Source organism: Dama dama, chromosome 24 (assembly GCF_033118175.1).
Source record: "Dama dama isolate Ldn47 chromosome 24, ASM3311817v1, whole genome shotgun sequence".
Lineage (NCBI taxonomy): Eukaryota > Metazoa > Chordata > Mammalia > Artiodactyla > Cervidae > Dama > Dama dama.
In genome coordinates, this window is record NC_083704.1 from 57,781,392 (window position 1) to 57,804,834 (window position 23,443).

General features: G+C 49.5%; 1 protein-coding gene across 1 annotated transcript in view; it reads right to left on the reverse strand.

Annotated features, from left to right (window-relative positions):
* The window catches only part of LIMD1 (LIM domain containing 1), a 72,481-nt gene that overhangs the window by 35,749 nt on the left and 13,289 nt on the right, over positions 1-23,443 (reverse strand). Inside the window, exon 2 of the mRNA XM_061128830.1 lies at positions 5,025-5,126. Within this exon, the coding sequence (XP_060984813.1) occupies positions 5,025-5,126 (102 nt within the window). The remainder of the gene's footprint in view (positions 1-5,024; positions 5,127-23,443) is intronic.

Sequence of the window (23,443 nt, forward strand, 5' to 3'; positions counted from 1 at the left end):
GCCTACCTCCAAGGAACCCAAGCACTAGGTCACAACACTCAGTCACCTGCTCCAGCCGTGACCTGCACACCTCAGCCCTGTCCCAGGAGGGGACCCCATCCAGCCCTCCTCTGAGCTCAGGCCCACGATGGGCATATTCCTCATTGGCCTTGGCACTGCCTGCCCCCAAGACCAGGGCACCCTCATGGTCCATGAGCTTCTGGAAAGAAGCATCTCTTATCTAGTCCATTATTTTTTAATCCACGCAGCTGAAAAATAGTAGGGACTATGAATCAGGAAATTGGTTTCACCCATGATTCCAGGGTGGAATTTATTTAGTCTTTACAAGATGAACAAAAGTTTACTTTCTGGACCTAAAATGGCCTGGGGTGAGGACACAGAACCCGGCCTTCTCTCTGCCTCATAGTTTCTTCTGGAATGTGCCAAGGAGACTTCACTTGACTCCACAAGCCCAGCAAACTTCTTCCCCCTTCTTGTTCAGCCTCTCTCGAGCCCCAGACAGGCGCCAGCTTCTCCTTGGACCGGCCACTTGACACAAGGTGTGCAGACACGCGGCATGTGGCTGCTGGCCAGGGCCGTGCCCTCCCCCCACCCGGCTGTGCCCACAGCGCCTGGGAGCCTCCAGTTGGGGGCATGGCCACCTTGGGTGGGCAGAGCCCGTTGCGGAAGAGGGAGACCCACTGCACACATCTCCATGGCAACCAAACACACCCACCGCTGGAGGAGCCCCTTGAGAAAGAACTTCAGCAAACCACATAAACGCCCACGCATCGTGCCCTGAATGCTTGCTTCTGGGAACCAACTCCAAGCAAACAACTCAGCAGGGGGAGAAAAACAGACAGGCACAAAGACATCTGCTAGAGCCACGTGTAATGTGTGTATGTGTGGCTGACCCACTCTGCTACGCAGCAGAAACTGGCACAATACGGTAAAGCAGCGATACTCCATTAAAAATTAAAACAAGAAACCCCAGACGCGCTGTGTGCCATCAAACCGTCCAACGGCTCAGCTGACAACCATGTAACTATTAAAAGTATTAAAAATGAAACTATCTATTTTAAAACTGGTAAAATGACCACTAATGTAACCAAATGTAACCATGTAACTGACAAAATTATCACTGTTATTACAAAGATGACAGAGACGTGGGTGAATGTATGACACAACATTAAATCAAAAAGGATACAATATCGGTGTACAAGAGGACAACTCTAAGAAATGCGTATAAATGCGGACAAAATCTAGAAGGGAAAATATTAGTGAAAATGCCTGTTCTAGAATGATAACAAGACAGGTTTCTGTCTTTAAAACTCTTTGTGGCTGTCATGTGGTTCCCACAACTAAAAATGAACCAGACATTGTTGTCTATTGGCAGATGGGGAACTTCCACCATCCAGAGGCAGGGGTCTGTCTGGGCGTGTAGACAGCTTGCGATAGGAAGGGGGCAACGGACCACACGACCACTCAGCTTGTGCAGACTGGCTGCTGAGCACCCCATAACGTACACGGCAGCCAGCGGCCCCTCTGTCTAGTGTCGTGCGAGAGGGATAAAGGCACCTCCACCAGGCCCTTTTTGTTGCTCACGAAGGGGATAAATTGTCTGAACTAGAAGTAGCTCGTTTTATCTTTAATGGTCAAATCCATCAGGCCTTGGCCTTGCCTTGTAAGTGCATGAGAGCTCAACAAGATGCCAGCGTTATGTTTTGATAAAGTATCAACAGGATCCAAGAAGTGAGTGTGTGAGAGTGTAGGAGTGTGTGCACATGTGTGTGTTCCTACAGAAACACATCGCCATGGTGTTTCAAGCCAGATTATTTTCATAAATGAAACGAGGAAACAGAAAAACACATACACCAATATGGGAAAAAAAACACACTCATCACATACACTTTAACCAAGCAAACAGACGTTCGAGGCTAACCTAATCTAGATTTAGAAGCCGTGGATTCAGCTCAAACGCTCAGTTCTCAGCCTCGAGAGAGGCCCGTCCCCTCTCTGACCACATTTTCTCTTCCACCAACAAAGTCGGGGACGGAGCGGATGAGCCTGGCCCCGGCTGTGCCGTGCCCACACACCAAGGCTCATGGAAACACACTCGAAGACATGCAGGGCCAGGATGCGGGGCACCCTGGCACCGCCCTCTGCTGAAAGCATTCACAGGCAGCAGTGAGTTAACTGAACAAAGGCAGATCACTGCTGGCGTCCACGAGAAGCTGCTCAGACACGTGCCTGGGTCTCCAACCGCCCCTGCAAGTGGGGAGGAAGCCACGTGTTTACCCGCAACAGGAGTGCCATCACACTCTGCCCTAAGGCCTGGTTTGCTGGCACTGGAACTGCAGAGAGAGTGGTTCATGGTTTATGTGAGAAGGCAGGGTGTGCCTAACTCAGGAGAAAAGGTTCCTCCCTGCTCAGGGAACAAGGAAGGCTTCCTGGGGGAGGAGGCACTGGAGAGGGTGCTAAAGGCAGGACTGAATTTAAATGCATGCAGTGAGTGGGGAGAGGGGTTTCCAGGGAGCCAATGTGGAAGAGAGAAATTCAGTCAGACTGTACTAAGAAAGTAGGAAGCAATAAAACAGAGACCAGACCACAAGGGCCTTAAATGCTAGAGCAAGCACAATCCCAAAGCAGCTGTCGTCTTAAGTGTGTGTATCTGCCGTAATTTCAAAATAAACTCAACCGATTAAGGAACTGCCAGCTAGCCAAGCAGCCACTGGTGGAACCAATGGATTCCACAATAGCCCTTTGCCCCCAAGGACTTGCTAGTTCAAATGGTAATTGCCTGAGGTATAAAAACAACCTCTGCTCAATATTTATTTTCTCTTTTCCTGGAAGATAGAGCAAATATCAAGAAACAGTTGCAGGAGCCAAGAGTCTGAGATAATTTTTAAAAGAAGGCATGATCACAACTCTTTACAAATAAGACAACACAGGTCAAATATTTTATTTAATTCATCAATTAATGAGAGACCAATAAGATGTGATTGGCTTCCCAGGTGGCTCAGTGGTAAAGAATTTGCCTGCCAATGCAGGAGATGTGAGAGATGTGGGTTCAATCCCTGGGTTGGGAAGATCCCCTGGAGAAGGAAATGGCAACCCACTCTAGCATTCTTGCCTGGAAAATTCCACGGACAGAGGAGCCTGGTGGGCTATAGTCCTCCCGTGGGCTATAGTCCACGGGGTCGTGAAGAGTCGGACGTGACTCAGTGAGCAAGCTGTTACGTCCGGGAGACAGCGAAGAACCGTCTAGATGCAGGCCATCAGAAATGCTGGAGTAAATTTCTTATTAGATGCCAAAACTGGCCAGTCTCCACCAAACACAGTTTGCAGTGCTGTGGACAAGAACCACAGACTTTGCCATAAAGATTCTACAACTTAACGGCTCAAAGGCAAGGAAAGGCCCAGAGACCCAGGGAATCTGATAACCAAGAAAGTCCTACATTCCCATGCGGATGCTAGGAGACTGTGTGATCCATCTCAAGTGAAGTGAAGTGAAAGTCGCTCAGTCGTGTCTGACTCTTTGTGACCCCATGGACTATACAGTCCATGGAATTCTCCAGGCAAGAATACTGGAGTGGATAGCCTTTCCCTTCTCCAGGGCATCTTCCCGACCCAGGGATCACACCCAGGTCTCCTGCATTGCAGCCAGATTCTGCTGAGCCGCCAGGGAAGCCCAATCCATCTCAAAGTCTTTCACAATTTTCCCTACAAAGGTGAATACTGATCAAGGTGGAAACTCTTAGCATGTGTTTTATGGAAAACCTAGGTGAGGATGAAGCCTGAGGTTGAGAACCAGGCATACACCTGTGTCGTCAAGACATGACAGGCCCATGCCGACCCGGGGAACGTCAGACTGGGAGCCCTGAGGCTCTCAAGGGCTGTGCCACAAACCAGGTGACAAAGACCCTCCCAATTCTGGAGGCTCCTAAAATGAGGAGCCTGGCATGAATCCCAGGTGCTCAGTCTGGCCATGCCTGGGAGTCACCTGAGGAGCTTATAAATCTCTCATGCCCGACTCTGGAAACCCCAGACCTAGAGCTTCCGATCATGCTGGTCAGGGTGAGGCCGCAGCATCACTGGCTTCTAAAATCTCTCCACCTCCCCAACACCACCCCAGTGAGTCTAATGAAAAGTCAGGACTAAGGACCACTAGGCCAGATGATAAGACCCCTTTGTCCTAAACACTCTTTGGGCTTTCTTGTAATGTTTTTTTTTAAATAACGGCTGTCAAAAAATAAATAAATAAATAAATAACGGCTGTCAACCTCGGTGCAAAACTGGAGAATGTCAGTGGGACATTTTTCAAAAATGCCCCTCAAAATTAATCTTTGGTAGATACCATGAAACAAGAACAATTCATGACTTAGTCAGACCTGACAAAACAGCCCAAATGTGTTAGAATCTTCCGCCATGTTTGCCATTCATTCAACAAGCAGTCTGCTGAGCTGAGCACAGGCCTGGTCTCCTGATTGGATGTTTTAGGCATAACGTCCACAAAGCAGTACAAAGATACCCACAGGTGTTGCTAAGAGGCACCCACACGTGTATGGCGTGCATTCACACAGGCATTCACACACACGCTGACACTGTTCACTCAGAAAGCAGCCTCCAAATGCAATACCGGGGCCAAAGAGCTAGGAAGGGACCCGCTTCACACTGGGGTAACTGAAGAATCACCTTTTGGTTGGCTGGTCCCCACAGTGGGGGAGATAAATGACAAGAGGGCAGAGGATGGTGAATCCCAGCACTCTCCTCCCGACTCTTCTGAGACCTCTGATGTTATTAGGGATCACTCAACTACACCAGAGTGGGTGCCAGGCAGTGCCTCATACTCTAAGGCCTTGAGCTAATAGTACAAACCCTCTCTTCTAGAGGACACTGTCCTGCCTTCCCGTAGGACCATGCAGGGACATGGGCCAAGTGTCTCCCGGAAGGATGCTCTTCCATCTCCTCCCTTCCTCGGTCCTCCTGCTCCTCACCCTGGGCTCCCCTATCCCTCCCCCCCCCCCCCCCACACACACACTTACTGCAGGCCGCACAGGTGAAGCACGCATCGTGGTAGAGGTTCCCCATGGCCTGGCAGGCCTGGCCGGCCCCAAACACCCCCTTGCTGCATTTCACACAGGCTCCTGCAAGGGAAAGAACACAGCAGTGAGTGGGAACAGAAACACTGTAATGTGCGTCACAAAAAGTCAATGGCCAACAGCAAGATACCCAGCCCTCCCCATAACCAGCCCATCCCCGAATCCCGAGGATCACTCCTCTAGAATGTCTCTCTCTCTCGCTCTTTCCCTCCACCCGTCTCTCAACTGTCAGTCCTTTCTGCTGCAGGAAACAGCCCCGGGCTCATGTTCAGGCTCCCTCCACACCAGCATGTTAATGCTCAGAAAACCTCCACTTCTTGCATCTTGTTCCTTGCCCAAAGCTTTCTGGGGGCTTCCCTGGTGGCCCAGTGGCTAAGATTCCTCACTCCCAATGCAAGGGAACCCGGGTTCAGTCCCTGGTCAGGGAACTAGATCCCACCTGCAGCAACTAAGACCTGGTGCAGCGAAATAAATGAGTAAATATTAAATTTTAAAAGACTCCAACCATTATAAGACAATGTCCAAACGCTGCACCATGATTAAAATAGGCCAAATATGCAGGCTAAGTGAAAGTTGCCCAGTCGTGTCCAACTTTTTGCAACCCCATGGACTGTAGCCCGCCAGGCTCCTCTGTCCATGGAATTCTCCAGGCCAGAATACTGGAGTGGGTAGCCTTTCCCTTCTCCAGGGGATCTTCCCAACCCAGGATCGAACCCAAGTCTCCGGCGTTGCAAGCAGATTCTTTACCAGCTAAGCCACAAGGGAAGCCCAAGAATACTGGAGTGGGTAGCCTATCCTTTATCCAGCTGATCTTCCTGACCCAGGAATTGAACTGGGGTCTCCTGCATTGCAGGCAGATCCTTTACCAACTGAAATATGAGGCAAGCCCAATATGCAGGCTGGGCAACTTCAAATTATTTTCTTCAAGTCTCAACGGGACCCACCAACGGGACTTACTAACCTCACTTTTTACAAAGAGCGATCAGGCCCCCAAGCCCCAGGTCCGTCCGACTGCATGGCCCGTGCGCCTTCCTGCCCCCACCCCGGCCACTGGGTCTCGGCTCCTGGCCTGCGCGCCGGGCTCCCCCGCCTGCGCCCCACACCCACCCTCTGCTCCCTTTATGTGGTGCCTTACGTGGGCCAAGCCACACAAAGCGGGGTGTGGGGGTCTCCCTCCCAAAGAACTCCCTCATTATAGGCAAATGAAAATAAATACAATTATGTAAATAATGCATGAATTAAAAAAAAAAAAGATTCAGGAAAGAAATACACCAAAACTGTAAAATTATGGCTGAGTTCACTGCTTTGCATCTTCTGTATTAGAAAAAACAAATCTTACAGTGCTTTATAGCTGAAAAATGTCTAGTCTCAAAAAGTATTTTGTATCTGGTTTTTGTCTGTGGCCATGCCGAGCGGCTTGTGGGACCTTAGTTCCTTGACCAGGGATTGAACCCAGACCATGGCACTGAAAGTACCAAGTCCTAACCACTGAACTGCCAGGGAATGCCCCTGGATCTGTTTAAATGTACTGTATACTGTTAAAATTTTTGAGAAACAGATTATATACTTATATACAATTTATATATAAAATACAAATAAACATATGTAATTTTTTCAAAATTTAAATACATATGAAAAGGTCCTCTAGGCTTCCCTCGTGGCTCAGTGGTAAAGAATCTGCCTGCCAAAACAGGAGACATGGGTTCGATCTGTGGTCCAAGGAGATCCCACCTGCCAGGGGGCACCTAAATCAGTCACAACTACTGAGACTGTGCTATAGAGCCGGGGAGCCACAGCTCACGAAGCCTGTGTGCCCTAGAGCCTGTGCTCCTCAACAAGAGGCCCTACCGCAGTCAGAAGCCCACAGACCGCAGCGAGAGAAAGACTGCTCAGCGACGCAGACCTAGCATGGCCAAAAAACAAACACAAAAGCTCCCCCAGCACTCAGCAGGGTGACCAGGGGCTCAGCCAGCCTTTCTGGTTCTGTCCGATCTTTCAGGCTGTTCTCGGATTGCAAATTCACAGCCACATTCTGCTTACAGGGCCAAAAGTCCTGTGTTTCAGAGTTCTTATCATTCCATGCTGATAAACTACATCACCTTCAAAGGAAGTCCAAGCTGACACAGCCTTCATGAAATGAAATGCACCTGCTCCAGCCCCACCAGGTCCACAGAGAACACATAAGCCCAGGACCTGCACGCCGCTTCACCAACACTCTCTTAGGAAGCAGGTGCGGCCGTCCATAAGAACGGTCCTCTGTCAGCTGAGAAAACCGGCTCCCGAGAGAATTCTCTGTGCACAGCTCTAGGGATCACAAGCGGTGGTTATTTGTAGCTCTTCTGTTTCAACGCTGTATTATGAAAACGTTCAAGCATGAAAAGAAAAATGGAAAAGAATCCCATGTGCCCACAACCCCAATTCTACAATTAATTGTTAGTACTTTGCTGCCTGTCCCTCAATCAACCCAACCAACTGACTTGTGATGCATTTCACAGTAAGATGAAGACAGTCTGCTTCATCCCAAACACTTCAGTCTGAATATCATTAATAAGATATATTAAGAGGTCATTATTTGCTTACAGTTATCTTTTTCAAGATAAAATTCAAATAGTGAAATGCACAATCTGTAAGTCTATCACCCGATGAGTTTTGACAAGTAACCTATGTAATGTAAACACCAAGTAAGATAAAGAACATTTCCAACACCCCAGCAAGTTCCCCAAGGCGCTTCCCTTCCATCTTCTCTTACTGGTTATGAAATGGCCTGTATATGTGTGTGTGTGTGCATGCACGCACAAGGATGAAAGTATTGGATAGCTGGTATTTCTTTACCGAGCCAACAGCATGATACAATTGAAAACTCCAAGGAATTCAGAAGCATCAGCATGTCTTTTTGTCTGATTATTTCATATACAACATAGGCTGTTCTTAAGTCAAGAAAGACATCTATTCTGGAACCTCCTTGGTGGCCCAGGGGCTAAGACTCCACACTCCCAATGCAATGGGCCCGGGTTCAATCCTCGGTCAGGGAACTAGATCCCACATGCTGCGACTAAAGAGCCGACATGCGCAACCAAGACCCAACACAGCCAAGTAAATAAAAGAAGTACATCTGTCCTGGGCAAACTGCATTCCTTTGCTGGCACATTCAGAGCTGCCTCCAACGAGCAAGGAAGAGTGGCGAGGGCAGGATTCTGCCAGCACCACTCCTCTCTGGGGCTCATCCCTCTGGAAATCAGCAGTGCTGGCGGCTGCCGCTGGGAGCCAGAGGACCGGCCGCTGAAGCAGGTGGGCCAGGAGCGTGTGCGGTCGTGGAAGCAACGGGGCAGGTGTGCCGGCACCGGATACACCTACGGTGCTGGGGCAGGTTCCTGGCTACCTGGGCACTGGCCCATCTATCCTAGTGAACCGGGAGCGCCTTCAAGATGGGGTCCACAGCGACTGTGAGCTGGTGCAGCCACTATGGAAAACAGTCTGGTGGTTCTTTAAAAAAACTAAAAATAGAATCACCATATGATCCAACAATCCCACTCCTGGGCATGAAAAGACAAAAACTCTAATTTGAAAAGATACATACACTCCAATGTTCAATTTACAGTAGCCAGGACATGGAAGCAATCCAAGTGCCCATCAACAGATGAATGGATAAAGAAGAAGTGGGGGGTGTGTGTGTATACACATACATAATGGAATACTACTCAGCCGTAAAAAGGGATGAAATAATGCGACTGGCAGCAACATGGATGGACCTAGAGATTACCAAATCAAGTGAAGTAAGTCAAAGACAAATTTTATACGCGATCACTTATATCTGGAATCTACAGAGTAATACAAATGAACTTGTTTACAAAAAAGAAACAGATTCACGGAGACAGAAGACAAACTTATGATAACCAAAGGAGACAGAGGGCAGAGGGATAAATTCAGAGGATGAGATTAACACGTACACACTACTGCACATAAAACAGGCAACAAGGATTTGCGCGCAGCACAGGGAAGCACATTCAGTGTCTTATAATAACCTACAGTGGAAAATAATCTGAAAAACAACATATACAGTCATTCAGCTGGTAAAGAATCTGCCTGCAATGCGGGAGACCTGGGTTCAATCCCTGGGTTGGGAAGATCCCCTGGAGATCTTACTTACCCACTCCAGTACCCTGGCCTGGAGAATTCCATGGACTGTGTATAGTCCCTGGGGTGGCAAAGAGTCGGACACAACTGAGTGACTTGCACTATATTATATATACATATAAAATCCAAACTGCTTTGCTGCACATCTGAAACTAACACATTGTTATAAATGAACGATAATTCAGTAAAAAATAAATAAGAATGTTTAAAAAGTAAAATAAAACAAAACCTCCAACAACAACAAAAAAAGATGGGGCCATGTCTCAGCTGTGGCCCCAGAAGTGTTCAATGAAGAATCGCTGAGTTGAATCAATTTCCGGGCCACCTCCCCTCTGCCCTGGCCCTCACCCGTTGTTCCTGGGATACACACATCCCCTTGAGTGCCTTTTACAGAGATTCAGAGTCTTACCATCTCTGAACACCTGTAGTCCCCGACAAGGTGCACTCGTGTGCCCTCAACAAACATACATAAAAATAGAAATGGATGGCATGGACCTCTGCTGACCACTTCCAGGGCCACTGTATAATACAAACACAGTGATGGAGGAGGCGAACTTTCTCTTGAATGGCAATTATTGGACCACGGTGAGGTATCAATAATACTGTTTGGTGATTCTGGGGTAGATTTTCAGATCATCCGTCCCAAGCACCCTGGCACTAGACTCTAAATCTTTACAAAGAGCAACATAGGCTGGTTTGTCCAGCAGCAACCAAAGCCGGCTCAAAGCAGCCTGGAAGGAACATCAAAGCAACATGAGTGTGGTTCTGTTCACGGACACAGGACCTCCCCATGCTCCACATCACTTCTTCCCTCTTCATCACCGCGGCCTCTGTGCTTAAGCTCCACAGAGATGTTGGCTGCAAAGCGCAGAGGAGCGCTGAGACTCAACAGCATGGTCAGACTTCCACCAGCCACGTGGTAAGCGCAGGGCCCGGGAAGACAGCTCGCCCAGGAGGAGAGGTGGGGTACACCTCTTGAGTCAGAGGGATGGAGCTGACTCCGGATGCCGTGAACTCAGCTGCTCCGGGCTTGGGGAATAAAGTCAGACCACCTCTCACTCCTGCTCATAAAGCGAGTGGCTGGATGGCAGCGTCTTCCAGTGGACACTGACAACTGCCCAGGGCCCCCTGGGCTTCCTGCTCCATTATCTCTCCACATCAGGCCTTCCTCTGCCCCTGCAGCCAGTGGGGAGACTCTCTGGCTTCCTCTTGGTCCACGGGCTGGGACCTGCTGACTGCAGCCTCCGCCTCACTCTCTCTCTCCTTGGGGCTGCCGACATCCTTTCTCCCCACGCGGAGTACCGCATGCAGATACAAAGCAAGGAAGGAAGCCACTTCTGTTCGAAACGCTCAGTCACGGACAGAGGCGGTCCCCAAGAAGCCAAGGAGGTAGGAAAACACTTCATCCCTGTGGCCTGCGGTGAATGGATAGCAAAGCACTTCGGGGGCAGGAAATAGACTCAGTCTTCCTTTGGCAGGGGAAAAAAAAATACTGAAGTAAATTTCATATTCTAGGAAATAATGTTCCTACCAGAGCCCAGGCTGGGCTTGTTCGTTCAGTGAACGTAGGGTGTGTGCCCCTTTCTCAAACCCCAGTTCCATAAAGGTGCTGTGATAAAGGTCATGCTGCTGGCAGGTTTGAAAGATGGAATCTGAGCCCAAGTTCTAACTCAAAGGTCCTGTGAGCCCCATCTGGTTAGCAGTCATGTGGCTATTCCTGCCATACACGTGGAGTCCCCCTCCCCAAAGGGGGCTCCTTCATCACCATCCCCCGGCTGCCCAACACACAACCTGTTCAGGGATTCAGACTCAAGGGAAGCTCCGCCCCAGATCTCCTACTGGTCATCCGGCCCAACTCCCGTTCTGGCCCATCCTATACACCCGAGGCCATCTTTCTGCCCAGAACCTCCATCCCAAGGCCCCCCCACCCCCCCCACCCCGGTGCAGAGCCCCTCTGTCCCTCCTGCCCTCCTGCCGGGGACACTGCAGCTGAAGGATTCACCCACCAGTACTTCTCCAGCATTCATTCGGAGCCAGGCTCTCTGCAGATGCTGGCAGCGGGATGGTGAGCACGCTGACCGCATTCTGGCCCTGCCCTCGGTGGGTGGTCATCCAGGGAGCCGGGAAACCAGAATCTGCCCAGGCTGATGGGTGAGCTGACCGACGTCACCCGAATCTTGTGCTGTGAGCTCACAAAGGGGCCAGCGCTGAGCAAAGGCTCGCGTTTGTGAAATAACAATACATACAGCACGGTTTCTGCCTCCAGCTCCCCAGTTTGATCCCAGTTCCAGACACGGAGCCCCTAAATCTCTTGGAACGTCCCGGGCAAAATGAGCATCCTTGGTTCTACTGAGGAGGTTCTGGGTGGGCTCATGGTTGGGCGCTGGTCACCAGAAAGACCAAGCCAGGCTTTCAAGTTTGGAATTTTCAACTCTAACCCTCCACCTTCCAGGGAGGGGAGAGGGGCTGGAAAATTGAGTTAATCGATCATGCCTATGTGATGAAGCCTCCTCAACAGGCAGGGTTCAGAGTGCTTTGAGGTTGGGGAATACATGTACATACCAGGAGAGTAACACACCCCGACTCCCCGGGGCAGAAGCTCCCGTACTTAGGCCCTTTCCCTATGTATCTCTTCATCCAACTATTCGACTATATCTCTTATCAAACCCTTTATAATAAACCGGCAAATGTGTTTCCCTGAGTTCTGAGAGCCATTAAAGCAAATTATCAAAGCCAAGGAGGGGGTGGTGGGAACTCTTGATTTGTAGCCAGCCAGCCAGAAGCACAGATGACAAAGTGGGAGGGGGCCGTCTTGTTAGGGCTGAGTCCTTACCCAGTGGGGGCTGTGCTAACCCCGCCTGGCATCCGATTGAACTGAACTGTAGGGAACTGAACTGTGTGGGAAAAACCATATATCTGGTGTCAGAAGCGTGAGCACTAGTGGTATAGAGGGAAAACAGAAGTGAGGTGTTTTTTTTTTCTGAAACAAGACTCAATGAGGGGTTGAGTCACCAAGCCACTGTTGGCGCAGTGGTCAAGAATCCTCCCGGCAATGCAGGAGACATGGGTTCAATCCCTGATCCAGGAAGATCCCATAGGCTATGGAGCAACTAAGCCCGTACCCAACAACTACTAAGCCTGTGTCCTAGAGAGAGCCCGTGCTCCTCAACAAGGCAAGCCACCGCAGTGAGGCCGGAGCACCACAACTGGAGAGCAGTCCCCGCTCCCTAGAACCGGAGAAAAGCCCGCCCAGGGATGAAGACTTCTCTTGGCGGTGGCTCCTCTCATTGCAGAGCCCAGGTTCTAGGCACACGGGCTTCACTAGTTGCCCCAGGAAGTCTCAGTAGGTATGGCGCACAGGCTTAGCTGCCCTATGGCATAGGGGATCTTCCCAGACCAGGGATTGAACCCATGTCCCCTGCATTGCCAGGCGGACCCTCATCTGCTGTACCCCCAGGGAAATCCTCGCAACTTTATTTTAACTCAAGGAGTCTTCCAGCCTTGCCCCATTTTCTTTCCGTCCCTGAAGGATTGTTGTCCATCCTTGCCTGATATCCAGTATCTTGAAAACTGTTGGTTTATATACTAAATCAAGCTGGTCTAACTCTCGTGGTATACAATAGCAGCTTTCCAACAGCTTAGAGGCGGAGAAACTTTTCGCAAAAAAAGTATCAGTGGAACCGCAAGTATATATAACAGACAAAAGGGAAACCATGATGGCTGAGGTGGGACAGAACCTCCTGGAACATCTCGGGCCCCTGAGACAGTTCCAGGAAGATTATTTGAGAAGCAGTCACATAGCATAACTGATCGAATGCAGACACCACCCAGCCTAGCCTGGGCAGCGTTCCACGTGAAGTAAGTGATCTTGAATTGACATTAAACTGATCTCCTGCACACCCAAAGCCAAAAAACAAATTGGGTTTAGGGCCATGGCACGTTCCCCCCTGGCTTGCAAAGGCAGGATTTACAAACCAGGAGGCCAGCAAAGCAGCCTGAGTGTGAGGTTTTGGCTCCAAAAGAATTCCTGCTTCCTTCCTGCAGACCGCCGGACAGCTGGGCTGAGGACCCTGCAGCCATCCTTCAACTGACACACAGCCAACCTGGGTGACGACAGAGTCGGCCCTTTTGTTGTCAGCACGGGGTCTGAAATAAAAAGACGCCGTCAGCCCAGCCGATGGGACTGGCCTGGCAACCATTCCCTTCGGCTCACTCCCGGCCTTGTCCAGGTGACCGCTCCTCTCCCAGTGAGGACGGGAGGCCTCTGGGAGGCGGGGGCATCCTTTTTAGCTCCACCCTTTTAGCTCCACGTGTAATGCTGGACATCACACGACACCACACAGCCACGGACCACATATTGCACTAAAGGGGGGCTGAAGCCAGGCGCAGGGCACGCAGTCCAGTTAGGGGTGGTTGGGTGAGCAGATCTGAATAAATTAGTCTGCACGCAAGTTGAGCAAGGCTTTTTTCTCAGCAGAAGGTTGCAGCCTATGGACCTGGAGGTCAATAGGTTCTGGAAGAGGTGCCAAGCATTCGGGGCAGAACCAGACCGTTGGCCCCAGCAACAGACTTCTACCAGTCACCACATAAGCTCACGGAGAAATCCCCCAAGGCAGTGGGAGCCGAGCTCCTGCCTCCCAGGCAGACGGCCGCTTCTCGAGTCTGGCTGCAGGTATCAGAGTGGATGGCCACCCCTCCACCTCCAGAGACTCAGGTTCCAGTCTGGGGACGGGACCACAGGTCCTCAGCTGACTCTAAGGTGTGGCCAAGGCAGAGAAGCCCGGATGCGGAGGACACAACCAACCCCACCCTCCCTGGCCCCCGGGCCTCCCCCGCCTGCCCGCTCTCCCACACACCCTGCAGTTCCCAGGTCAAGGGGCGAAATTCTCACCACACTGCAAAGGAAGTATTTAAGGCCATTCGGGGCTACGGGGTCATTGCACCAGCTACTTTCTTTACTCTCGAAGTGACTCAGAACCAACGATGGCTTCACCTCACTGTAGTGGGAAAGGGAGTGTCTCGCAGTTTCCCAACCACCACCCTAAGCTCGAGCTCGCTTGGCCAGAGTACCAGCAGGCGTGCTTCTGCTCCAGGGCATGCCCATCCCCTGGCCTGAATCATTCCCGGCCCTCCACTCTCTGGAGGAAAAAACGTTCAGGGTATCCCCAAGCAAACCCTGCACCCGAGCCCCCAGGGCACCCTGAGCCTTGGCTTCTGGGCTTGCCCACCAACATCCTCCCCGTTCCAGAGCCCGGGTATCTTTCTCAACTCTAATAGGAAACAGAAACAGCCAGTCAGCGTAGGAAAAGGTGTTCCACCTTGCTGTTATTGCTGCTCAGTCGCTAAGTCGTGTCTGACTCTGTGACCCCGTGGCCTGCAGCACACCAAGCCTCCCTGTCCTTCAGTATCTCCTGGAGTTTGCCAAGTTCGTGTTCATTGAGTTGGTGATGCCATCCACCTTGTCAGGAGCCAAATGCAAAGGTGGATGCCACTCCTCACTGTCTCGGGAGCAGAGATGAAAAACAATGGTAAAAACAATAATAAGAGTGTCACGGAGGGTGCAGAGAAAAGGGCATCCTCGTTCACCATTAGAGGAAGCATAAATGTGGATGGCCTTTCTGGAGGGCCTTGGGGCACCATGTATTAAATAAAAGCCTGAATAACCTCATGCCACCGGACCAAGAATTTAACAAGGCTAAAAAAATAAAAAAAAGATGCTGCCCAAAATGGATATGCAGAGACAGTAAGTAGATGACTTGGGGACAGGGGGTCAGGGAGAATCTGCTAAGGAGCGGGCTTTCTTTTGGGGAGGGAAGAAGGTGTTCTAAATTAGATATGGTGATGATTGTACAATTTGGTGAATATACTAAAGGCTGCTGAATTGTACAGAACCAAAGGATCAGATTTATGGCATGTGAATTATATCTCAGTAAAACTGTCACAAAAAAACAAAAATAGTCATCAAAACTATTATTAAAACACTCCAGTATGAATAAATGAAAACAATTTAAGTATCCAAATGAAAAGGGAAAAGTTAAATAAATACTACACAACTTAAAAAAAATCATATTCTACAGCAATGCCGTCCAATAGAGCTTTTCCTGTGATAAGAAAATGTTCTATTCTACACTGTCTATGATGACAGCACATGAGATTGTTGAGCCCTTGAAATGCAGCCAGTACACCTAACTACGTATGGGCTTCCCAGGTGGCGCTAGTAGGTAAAGAATCCGCCTGTCATTGCAGGAGATGCAAGAGACATGGGTTTGGTCCCTGGGTCGGGAAGATCCCCTTGAGTAGGAAATTGCACCCTATTCCAGTATCCTTGCCTGGGAAATCCCATGGACAGAGGAGCCTGGTGGGCTACTGTCTGTGGGGTCGCAAAAGAGTCGGATACCACTTAGCGATGAAACAACAGCAACAACTGGGTGATAATCCATTTCTATTATTTGTTTTGAAGATAGATTCTCAAGGTAGCTCACTTTTAACATCATTCTTCTTTGTGAGAAGGCGCAAAATTGTGCCTGTTTCCCAGGTTCTTTGCACAAACATAAATGTCAACCTCCAGCAGAACCCATTTCGAAGGCCGAGTGGTAGAGCATTTACATCACTGCCCACTTCCCTGTCTGATTATTCCACACAGAGCTCTCCTGACATGGTTCAATTTCCCAGCAGCATCTCGGAATCCCCATCCTGCCCCATCTGCTTTCCTCCTGGATCATTTTCTTGCCTTTGGCCTCAGAATCCTTTGATTTCTCACATGAGGCTCAGTTGTGTTTTCACCTCCTTCATGTCTCAGCTCAAACGAGGCTTATCAGATAAACTACTGGTTGGCCAGTTAACTGTGAATTTTAAATAAACAGTGAGTAATTTGTTAGTGCAAGCGTATCACATGCAAATTAGATTTTTAGGTAAGTGAATAACTGTGTCGTATAAGTAGGTCGGGCTTCTCAAGTGGCGCTAGTGGTAAAGAACCTGCCTGCCAGTGCAGGAGAAGGGATGGGGGTTCGATCCCTGGGTCGGGAAGATCCCCTGCAAGAGGGCATGGTAGCCCACTTCAGGATTCTTGCCTGGAGAATCCCATGGAGAGAGGACCCTGGTGGGCTACAGCCCATGGGGTCGCAGAGTCGGACACGACTTAGCACGCACGCACTTAAGTAAAACATGCATGAAGAAAACCCCATAGAACATTAAGTTTACAGCTTGATTTTTCACAAAATAAGAACTCCTGTGTAAACACCATTCAGATCAGGAAGTGGAGAGCTTCAGAATCAGGATCCGCTGCTGCTGAGCCTGAGGATGGCCCGGCACCCCTCCCCACCCCCTGCCCCGTGGTGGATCTGGAAAGTATGAGTTCGGGCATAAACCCTGGGTTCATATCTCACCGTGGGCACAGGCGTGATTTCCTTGCGTGCCAAATGAATTTTAATAGCATACACATTTCATGGGGTAACTCTGAGCATCACCTGAGATCATGTAAGTGCCTGAAATTGCTCCCGGCACATGGGAGGTGCCCAGGAATAGTTCATTTTCTTCCCTCCCTTTCCAGGAAAGTTGATTTTCCTTCCTAGTTTCCTATCAGGCCTGAAACTGAGAATGAAAACATATCAACCACTCTCCTGACAGTCACCCACACTCCAAACTCCTCACAAAACTCCTGAGTCCTTCTGGGGAGGAGGGGCAGATCTGAGCTCCCTCCATTTCCCCACTGTGTTCTAACAGCACTGGGGGGGGGCAACTGCTTCTGCCCCGGACATGCTCAATGGACATTTGCTGGTTGCATGAATAAATGAATGAATGAACGGACAAAGCCACACTCCCCGCCCCTGGCTCCTGCTCACAGGGCTCCATGCATTTGAGGGGACCACCGTGACATAGAGAGGCTCTGAGATGAGTGACCCCAGGTAGGCTTAGACAGGAAAGAATCTGTCAGCAATGAGGGAGACCTGGGTTCGATCCCTGGGTTGGGAAGATCCCCTGGGGAAGGGAATGGCTACCCACTCCAGTATTCTGGTCTGGAGAATCCCATGGACAGAGGAGCCTGGCGGGCTACAGTCCACGGAGTCGCGAAGAGTCAGACACGACTGAACGACCAACACACACACACACAGCCATGAGAAGCCTCATACGAAGGTCTGATGCCAGAGGCAAGCTAACCATGTGCAACCAGAAAGGAACACGAATAAAAATCCTTTTTTCCAAGGAAGAAATCAAGCCTTCAACTTTCCTTAGAAATAACAAAGCTGATTTTAGAGACGGTAAAGATCCACATTCACCCAAGATGAGTAAAGGGTGTGATGGACAAGAACAAGACAAAGTGAAAGATGCCGGTGGAACTGTGACGCTGAGGGGACATGTCTGTCTCTGCAGTTCCCAGAGTCCTCCCCACCCCATCCTCCCTCTCCCTCCCCTGGGGAGTCAGGAGCAGAGAGCTGGGCTGGATTGAGTCTCCAGCTTCAGGGCTGGTGGGAGAGAAACACCAGCAAAAGATTTCCCCTTAGAACAAAGAGGAAGTCTGGAAGCAGGCTTTGATGGGTTCTGTGACTGAGCCAGTGAGCCATCTTGGACCAGTTACTTCATGGCTCAGTTTTCCCATCTTCAAAATGGGGAAGTAGTCCTGGGCGCGCTGCAGGGCTGCGGGGAGCCTGAGAGGCCTGAACCGCGTGTGGGAACAGTGGTTTCAAAACGGAGGTTTTAACGTCACTTCTGGGCTTGACTGAGCGTGTAACACATTCCCCTTTTTGAGAAAAGACAAAATAAATGCTTTAAAAGACTATCCCATTTAGAATCTGCAGAATGGATGAGCTACCTTTGAGGCACACAACAGACATGAGTTTCCTGGGCAACCGGGAACCAAGACATCTTTCAGGGAGGGGCCTGAACAACTCAGCCAGTCAGAGAGAGGAGCCTGGAATGGTGATGTCCAGCATGCATGGGCCGGGAGAGGGGAGGAAGTGGAGGAGAGAAGGTTGGTTGGATGACGGCTCCAATTCTGAGAGTGAGCAATGGGGAAGAGGGGAAGGGGGAGTTTTTTCTGAGCCCAGCAGTGACAGGACCTGGTCGTTTTAACAGGACAGTTGGGTCAGATCTAGGAAGACGGGAGCCCAAACAGAAGACTTCCTAACGATCAGAACTGGCCGACTCAGGCTGAGCTCCCTGGACTGCCGGTGACACAGAGGACAGAAGAGGGGTTTTCTGCTGCATGGAGCCGGGGGGGCGGAGGGGCGGCACGGGGGGAGAGGCTCCAGGCTCTCAATTCTGATTCTTTAATAACTTGCATGAAATTAGACTGGCTGCTCACCCTGCAGAAAAATCAAGCCAGAAGCTGGAATGACACAGAGTCCCCCAGAAGTTCCAGAAACCAAACAGAAGTACCACTTTCAACAAGCAACAGAACTAGAAAGTGCCTCTGAACTTTGGCTTTGTGACATCCTGAGAGGCCCCCAACCACTACGATTCTAGCCAAAATCTAAATATCTATGTGTTTAAAACAGTCTGTCTTGAAAAAAAAAAAAAACTGTCTGTCTTGGGACTTCCCTGGATGACCCAGTGGTTAAGACTCTTTGCTTCAAATGCAGGGGACCCAGGTTCAATCCCTGGTCAGGAAACTGGATCCCACGTGCTGCAACTAAAGATCCTGCACGTGGTAACGAAGATCCCAGTACAGCTAAACGAATAAATAAATACTTAAAAAATAATAACAGGTTTAAAATAATAATAAAATAGTCTGTTTTAAGCATGATTTCCCTATGTAGAATGATGGATGCCTTTAATTGGCTTGACCAAAAAGTTCGTTTAGGTTTTTCCATAAGATGTTACAGAAAACCCCAAACGAACTTTTTGGTAACTCCAATATTATTATTTTTGTCTATTATGCTCTGACTTTTCTACAGTTAGTTGTGTTTGTTTGAACAGTTTTAAAATGGCAAAAACCAGAGGAAAGCTGCTGGAAAAAAAAAAAAATCAAACCCTTAAGACAGCATAGTAACTACCAAAAAAGGGATGGAAATCTCTTGCAAAGATATTGCAACAGAAGAAATTGGAAGGGTATCAGCCAAGTGACACCAGCTTGCAGAGCAGGTGGTTTAGAAAGCGACAAGCAGAACAGAGCCCAAAGAAATTCCAGAGACAGGTCAAGTCAACGACCATAGAACTGGTGCAGCCACTATGGAAAACACCATAGAGGTTCCACCAAAAACTAAACACAGAACTACCATACCATCCAACAACAATTCCAATTCCGGATATATATCTGAAGAAAATGAAAACACTAGTTCAAGACGACTCTTGCGAGTCCCTTGGATCGCAAGGAGATCAAACCAGTCAATCCTAAAGGAAATCGGCCCTGAATATTGCTCCAGCACTTTGGCCACCTGATGTGAAGAACTGACTCACTGGAAAAGACCTTGATGCTGGGAAAGACAGAGGGCAGGAGGAGAAGGGGGTGACAGAGACGGCTGGGTGGTGTCATGGACTCAACGGACACTGAGTTTGAGCAAAGTCTGGGAGACAGTGAAGGACAGGGAAACCCGGCATGCTGCAGTCCATGGGGTCACAAAGAGTCGGACACGACTGAGCGACTGAACAACAAACAATTTAATAAGATACGCACATCCCAGTTCTCACAGCAGCACTGTTTACAACAGCCAAGACATGGAAGCAAATTAAGCATCCATCAACACATGAATGGATTTTAAGAAGATGTACCCCACCACACACACACAATGGAATACTACTCTGCCATAAAAAAGAATGAAATTCTGCCATTTGCAGCAACATGGATGGACCTAGAGAATATGCTACTTAGTGAAATAAGTCCAACAGAGAAAGACAAATATTGTGTGATATCATTTATACAATAGTACAATACAAATGAATGCATATGCAAGACAGAAACAGTCTCACAGATAGAGAAAACAAACGTATGGTTACCAAAGGGAAGAGAGGAAGGAAGAGGGACAGATAAGGGGTGTGGGATTAACAGATATCAACCACTACGCAAAAAAAAAACCAGATAAGCCACAAGGGTGTATTGCAGAAAAGAGGGAACTATAGCCATCACCTGGTAATAATTTATAACAGAGTATAATCTGCAAAAATTGAATTATTATGATGTATTCCTAAAACCAATATAATCTTGTAAATCGACTATACTTCAATTAAAGATATTTGCATACATACACACACCCCACAGGAGGGCTCTCACACTGCTGGTAGGAATGTTACAGTCCACAGCCACGCTGGGAAGCCTTCTGGCAGTTGCTGGAAAAGTTAAACATACTCCTACCATATGATCCAGCATTTCCATTCCTAGATATGTACCCCAGGGAAATGAGCACGTATGTCCACACCACTGATCACAGCAGACATTCATCATGGCCCTACACCGAGAGAACCCACAGTTCCTTCAAAGGGAGATACAAAAACGTGTATTCATACCACGGGGTATTACTAGGCAGAATAAGAGGACCAACCACTGATACAGGCAGCCACAGGAATTAATTTCAGACACTTTCTAGGTGAAGTAAGGCAGACAAAAGAATACTACAGTAGATTCTCATGATTCGAGGCAGTTATGCTCCATAAAGTCACCACAAACACCAAATTGTTCTGTTGTGGTGCAGTTGCTAAGTTGTGTCTGACTCTTTGCGACCCCACGGACTGTAGCCCACCAGGCCCCTCTGTCCATGGGATTTCCCAGGCAAGAATACTTGGGTATTCTTTTTTTGGGGTTGCCATGTCCTTCTCCAGGAGATCTTCCCGAGCCAGGGACTGAACTCACGTCACCTGCATTGGCAGGTAGATTCTCTGAGCCGCTGAGCCACAAGAGAAGCTGATATTGTGAACAGCAGGCCACTGCTCTCAGAGGAAACGCAAGGTTAGGTTCCTGTGAGCCTCTGGGCACAGGAAAGCCAGTGTTCTATTTGGGGTTCATACCCACTGCTCTGCTTCTGGACTCCAGAGCTCTACCCAAGCTCTGGAGCTCTGGCCAAGCAAGACAGGAAACCATCCAGAGACGCACGCGAGTTCCATGCCGTCACACTGAAACTCTCTTATCAGCAAGATGTGGTCACGTCTCAGGTTTGCCCTGGGGAACAGGAACTCTCCAGGCTTACAGACTAGCCCACCCGCCACCAGCCACGTCACCCAAGTCCTTGCTCAACAAGCTCATCCTTCTGCTTAGATGGGTGGTCAGGGTCTGACAGACATCAGACAGCATCACAGTTACCATCGGGCACAAGTGACAGAGAAACTGTTTCTGCAGCATCTGCTGCGTGTCAGCCTGCCGGCATCGTAACCAAAACATTTCCATTTTTTAATCTGATTGCATAACATGATAAATACACACCATGATTCATTCATTCAATAAACACTTTACGAGTAACTTCTACAGACCAGGCCCAGGATTTTGTATTTAGAATCTTGTCACTAAATTGATGTTTGGTTTGATTTCCTCACTGTCCTTATTTTTTAAAATTATATATTTATTTATTTGACTGCCTTGAGTCTTAGTTGCAGCACTTCAGATCTTTCCTTATGGAATGAGGGCTCTGTTGCCTCGAGGCATGTAGGATCTCAGCTTCCAGACCATGGGAGACGGACTCTTAACCACTGGACCACCTGGGAAGTCTTTTCCTTATTTCTTAAGAGCTGGTTTATCATAGAACTTCGATTTTGTTTCCCAAAAGAAAGCAGTTCTGAGTTCATGGGCAAGGCTGATGATGACCAAGCACTCTTAGTGGGACAAAGGCATTTCGCCGTCACCTCTGCTGGGACGTGATCTCACGGAGGGACGTGGCGGGTCAACCAGGAGAAGTGCCTGTCATCACCACCCACTGGCCTGCTGCCCGGGGCGCGTCTGTTGTTTATCACACCCTCCCCATTCCAGCTTCTGTGCTCTGTGGCTGGGCTCTCTGCAGGCCAGCGAGGGACCCGCTTCCATCCAACTGATGCCCATACGCCCCCTCAATCCAGTGTCTGGGTCCCGCCTCCAAAACACCGTCACCCCTAGAGCCAGGCGTTTCCTCCCAGCCAACAGCCCCGAACCCAAAACCAGCTCTGGAGGCTCGGGGCACAGGAGAGGAGTCAGAATTATAAGGAGCCCAGGCCCTCCAGTACCCATCAGGTGAGGAAACCAGAGCAGTGAAGTGGAGCAGGGTGTCCAGGCCAGCACAGCCCTCTAGCACCGCTAGGAAGGCCCACAGCTCGCTGCCAGCATGTTCCACGTGACCGTAGCTGTCAGCAAATGTGCTGGGGCCCAGCCCTGAAATCCGCCCCTCTAAATTCACTACCTGACTGCACCAGCAGGAAGCAACGCAAATCAAGGAAGGGGAGAGGGTGACAGAACAGGAGATGCTTCGGCAGATGGGAAACCTGACCTCCTCCCCAGGGCCAGCCCTGCCCGTCCTGTGAGCGAACACGGCCACGACTTGGCTCCACTCTGCTGAAAGGAAACCATAAACTAGGCTCACGGGAAGGTTCGGCCGAACAGGGAAGCCGCTGTCAGGCTCCCAGGCAGCAAAAGGCCAATCTGCTACTGTCTTCTGAAGCTGAGGTGACTGTTACATGCAGTCAGGCCCAGGGCTGCCGTGATGGGCGCCCCTGACTCAGGGCTGCATTATAAGATGGGGACCCTGTTTATGAGGCCCTGAAAGACCCGAGTCACTAGACCTCCCAGGACTGACTACAGAACTCAAGTCCCCTCCTCTTGAATGACAGCATCACGGAAGGCTTCCAGAACCTTCTATATGTTACAAAGACACGTGTGGGTGGAAGGACTCCTAACTTCCAGTGACCGGGAGTAACCAGACCGCGCTCCCCCGGGACACGTGGAGACGAATCACAGAACAAAACAGATGAGGGGAGAGCTTGGCCAAGTCTAAACTCGTGGCTCTCAAAATGTAAAAATAACCTGGCCCTAAAGTATTCCCTCAGAAACACTCAGGCAGAGAGTCTCTGGCCTTCCAACATGACCCTGAGGTTCTGCGTCCAGCTGGTTTCCCTGGGAGGGGACAGATGAAAAACAAAACCTGACACAGATATAAATATTTGCTGGCAAGTACAACCCTGCAGTTGACACGCCTTGGAAATTTTGGAGGCCTGTTTTGATTTAGGGTAAGGTTTCTGTTCGGTTTGCCAGATGGACTCTGAGCGTAGCTTCGTCCGACATTTGGGTTTAAACATCTAGACACACGGCCTGGGGTTGATACTGACCTTGAGACCAAGAC